This window comes from Notothenia coriiceps, unplaced genomic scaffold (genome assembly GCF_000735185.1).
Source record: "Notothenia coriiceps isolate Sejong01 unplaced genomic scaffold, NC01 NC01_scaffold00008959, whole genome shotgun sequence".
NCBI classification, from domain to species: domain Eukaryota; kingdom Metazoa; phylum Chordata; class Actinopteri; order Perciformes; family Nototheniidae; genus Notothenia; species Notothenia coriiceps.
The window spans coordinates 288,089-291,205 of NW_011341660.1; the positions used below are offsets into that span (position 1 = coordinate 288,089).

Below are 3,117 nucleotides of genomic sequence, written 5' to 3' on the forward strand. Positions count from 1 at the left end.
AAGAGCAGATCGCGTTCACACCGGAATAAGTCCGTGGGGGTGGATTAGGCAAATGAAGCCGCTGACGTCACTTCTTCTTCTTCTGCTTTGGGTTTACTGGCAGGCCGCAAACCACTTCATGGCGTATACTGCCACCCGAAGTCCCCGGCCGGAAGTCCCCGGTTGTTGGGGACTGGCTTCAGTAGAAGCTGCTGGGACTCCCAGCAGCTTCGACTGAAGCCTTCAGAGTAAATCGGCAGAACGCCGACACCTCCTCATCTCCACCGCTCCCATGTTTTCTTTTGTGTTGCCATAAGTTAGTCTCTCTACGTTTCTGCGCTGGGCTAATGCTAATGCTAATGCGAGGATAATAAAATGGCGGCCTCACAAAACTTTTTGGGAGTTTTACGGGGCGTGGTTTGCAATCCGCCCAGCCAATCAGACATAGGGACCTTTTTCTCCCACGAAAGTACCTGCTCTCTAGCAGGGACTAAAAAGGGGGTAAAAAAGGTTCTGATGAACACATTTTTGTTCCGGCTCTTTTTGGTGTGAACGCGACATTTCGGAACTATATCGGAACTAAAGTGGGAAAAGTACTGCGGTGTGAACGCGGCTTTTGTATCTGTGGGAACTGTCAAACAAATACAACGACAAGAAAATGACTCAACAACAACAACCCTTTGTTATAAGGTGTATGACTGTGTATGCCCCCACAACTAGAATCAAATTCTGTGGGAAACACTGTATAAGTTTATTTTACTTTACGTCAGTATTGCGGTAGTTATCGCAGGGGTAAAATATCTGTCAACAATGACCAAATACATTTTCTGATCATTACATTTCAAAAAGCATTATATTGAGGTGAAATGTAATAACAGTTGGTCTGTGATGTAAAAAGTGTCATACGGTTAGGGAGATTGTGCATTTGATTATTATAGAAGATAACTCACAAACTCCTGTCCGCTGTCGTTAGCGAAGAGCTCCTGCAGCTTAAGGCTCCAGTCATGCCGTCGCTTCAGGACGCCGTACTGCAGCAGCGGCTGGCACATGTAGCAGCGCCACGGGTCCAGGAGGCGAGCGCTGTTCGACGCTCCGGGATCCACCAGGATGTCCAGACAGTCCACGCAGAAACACCTGCAGGAGAGGAGAGGAGGTGAACAGGCAGAAAAACACGACAGAGAAGGAGTATTAAACGTATTGTATGTACTGTACTTGTTTGTGTGTTTGTGTTTGTGTGTGTGTGTGTGTGTGTGTGTGTGTGTGTGTGTGTGTGTGTGTGTGTGTGTGTGTGCGTGTTTAGATTCACTTTATCATGCTCTAGTCTAGGCTCTACATGCAGGACTAGTCATACTGGATTAAGCCCAAGGCTCAGATATCATTAGTCACAGAGAAGGTTTTTGTATCAACAGCACTCACATTACATAAGCACGGTAAAGTCTTTCCAACTGAGAGGCTCTTTGTTTTGAGTGGTTAGCTTGCTTGATTATAAGTGAATCCATTAAGCCCCCATATGGACGTGTTGATCATCAGCCTTAATCAAATGTCTTAATTAAATGGTTTAGCGTTTCTCAGCAGGCCCTGCGCTCCTGTGAGCATCACAGTCAAACCTTTGTTTACCTGGATTATTAAATTTGTATAGGTATTTGGATTCTCAGCATTGTTGAATCCTTTTTTTGTTTTTGGAGAAAAAGATCCGCTATTGGAGTGCAGCTGTCCCAACACAAGGTGTTTTTGTTCACTGATTTACAAGATGTACAAAAGCTCAATCATAACACAACACATTTATGATTTTGACATTAGGATAGCTCCAGAGAGCTGTTCCCTTGATAACATGAATCCTCCTCCACTGAAAACGTGTGTGTACTAAGTACCTTTTTCCATTATTGAGGCAGTTAGCTTGGATTACCCAGGAGTACAAGGGATATGCATGTTCACTATGTTCAATATGTTGCAAGCTCCAAAAATAAAAGCACATTAACCAATTCTGTTTTATTGCTAGTGTGGCATACCAACCCAGTCTCATGGCATTTCGTGTTCACAAACATGATTTTTTATCTATTGATTCGTGTTCACCAACACGATTTCCCCCTTTTTTTCGTGTTGCACAGCACGATTTTAAAAGCAATGTATTTCTATAGAGAGGCGAAGTCACGCCCATCTACTTCCGGTCCATGGGACCCCGGAAGCGAAAAATTATACATTGAATTTAATGGAGAGAGAAAACGTATCTTTTGATCCCGTTTGAATTGTGCCACGAACTACACATATGATGTTTGTCAATCTTAAACAATCATTTCCATGTCAAAAAAGTCACATTTTGTCGTAAAACTGTTGAAATATAAGACTATGAAAAATACGCGACTACAAAGACTACAAATCCCAAATCCCATTCTGGGTCGCGTATGTGATGTTACAGGCGATAATGCTCCAAGTGGTTGAGACTCGTAATTAAAGCGAAGAAGAAGATTTCATAACTGATTTATTCCCTCCAATAAATATAAGAGATTGCTCCAATAAATTCACTTTTACAAGATGCCTGTGTGCTTTGTCATACCACTTGCTCGTTCTATCGCTTCCCGTCTGATGAAAGGACCAGGAGTCGCTGGATCAGACATATCAGGTAATATCATAGGTAATATACATGTTGTGCATGGAACATAGTCAAGTTAGCTACCTAGCTAGTAGCGACGACTGGCGAGCACGTTAGTTAGCATTACATTACTTAGCCTTGTCATTTTTAGTAGCCTTACCATGAAGTTATTATTTTATTACATGAAGTACACCAAAATGTTAAACAGTAAGAGTAGTCATCATGGTAAGTATTTCGTGAAACATTTGAAGAGTAGCCTACTGCGCCCTCCACCGGGTGCTAAGGAAGCAGTTCAGGGAGAGTCGAAGGAAGGCAGGCAGGCAGGGAGCTTTGCATGACATTCTTCTGGACATGTGTCATTGTGATGACAGTGAGGGTGAGTCAATCTGTTTGTTGGAAAGACAGTAGTTGAGTGATTACTGAGAGAAAATTATTAAAAGAGATAATTATTCAGTGTTGTTACTTTAAAGTGTTGTTACTGACCTTTTTCTCTTTTATTTTCTTTACCTCACCTGTAACTGCTGAGACCCTGAGGAACATGCACACTG

The 3,117-nt window shown here is 42.5% G+C and overlaps 1 protein-coding gene across 1 annotated transcript in view; it reads left to right on the forward strand.

The window, feature by feature from the left end:
• Window positions 1-2,511: 2,511 nt before the first annotated feature.
• Window positions 2,512-3,117, forward strand: part of mtcl1 (microtubule crosslinking factor 1) — a 67,972-nt gene continuing 67,366 nt past the window's right edge. Inside the window, exons 1-2 of the mRNA XM_010770532.1 lie at window positions 2,512-2,599; window positions 2,941-2,945. Of these exons, the coding sequence (XP_010768834.1) occupies window positions 2,512-2,599; window positions 2,941-2,945 (93 nt within the window). The remainder of the gene's footprint in view (window positions 2,600-2,940; window positions 2,946-3,117) is intronic.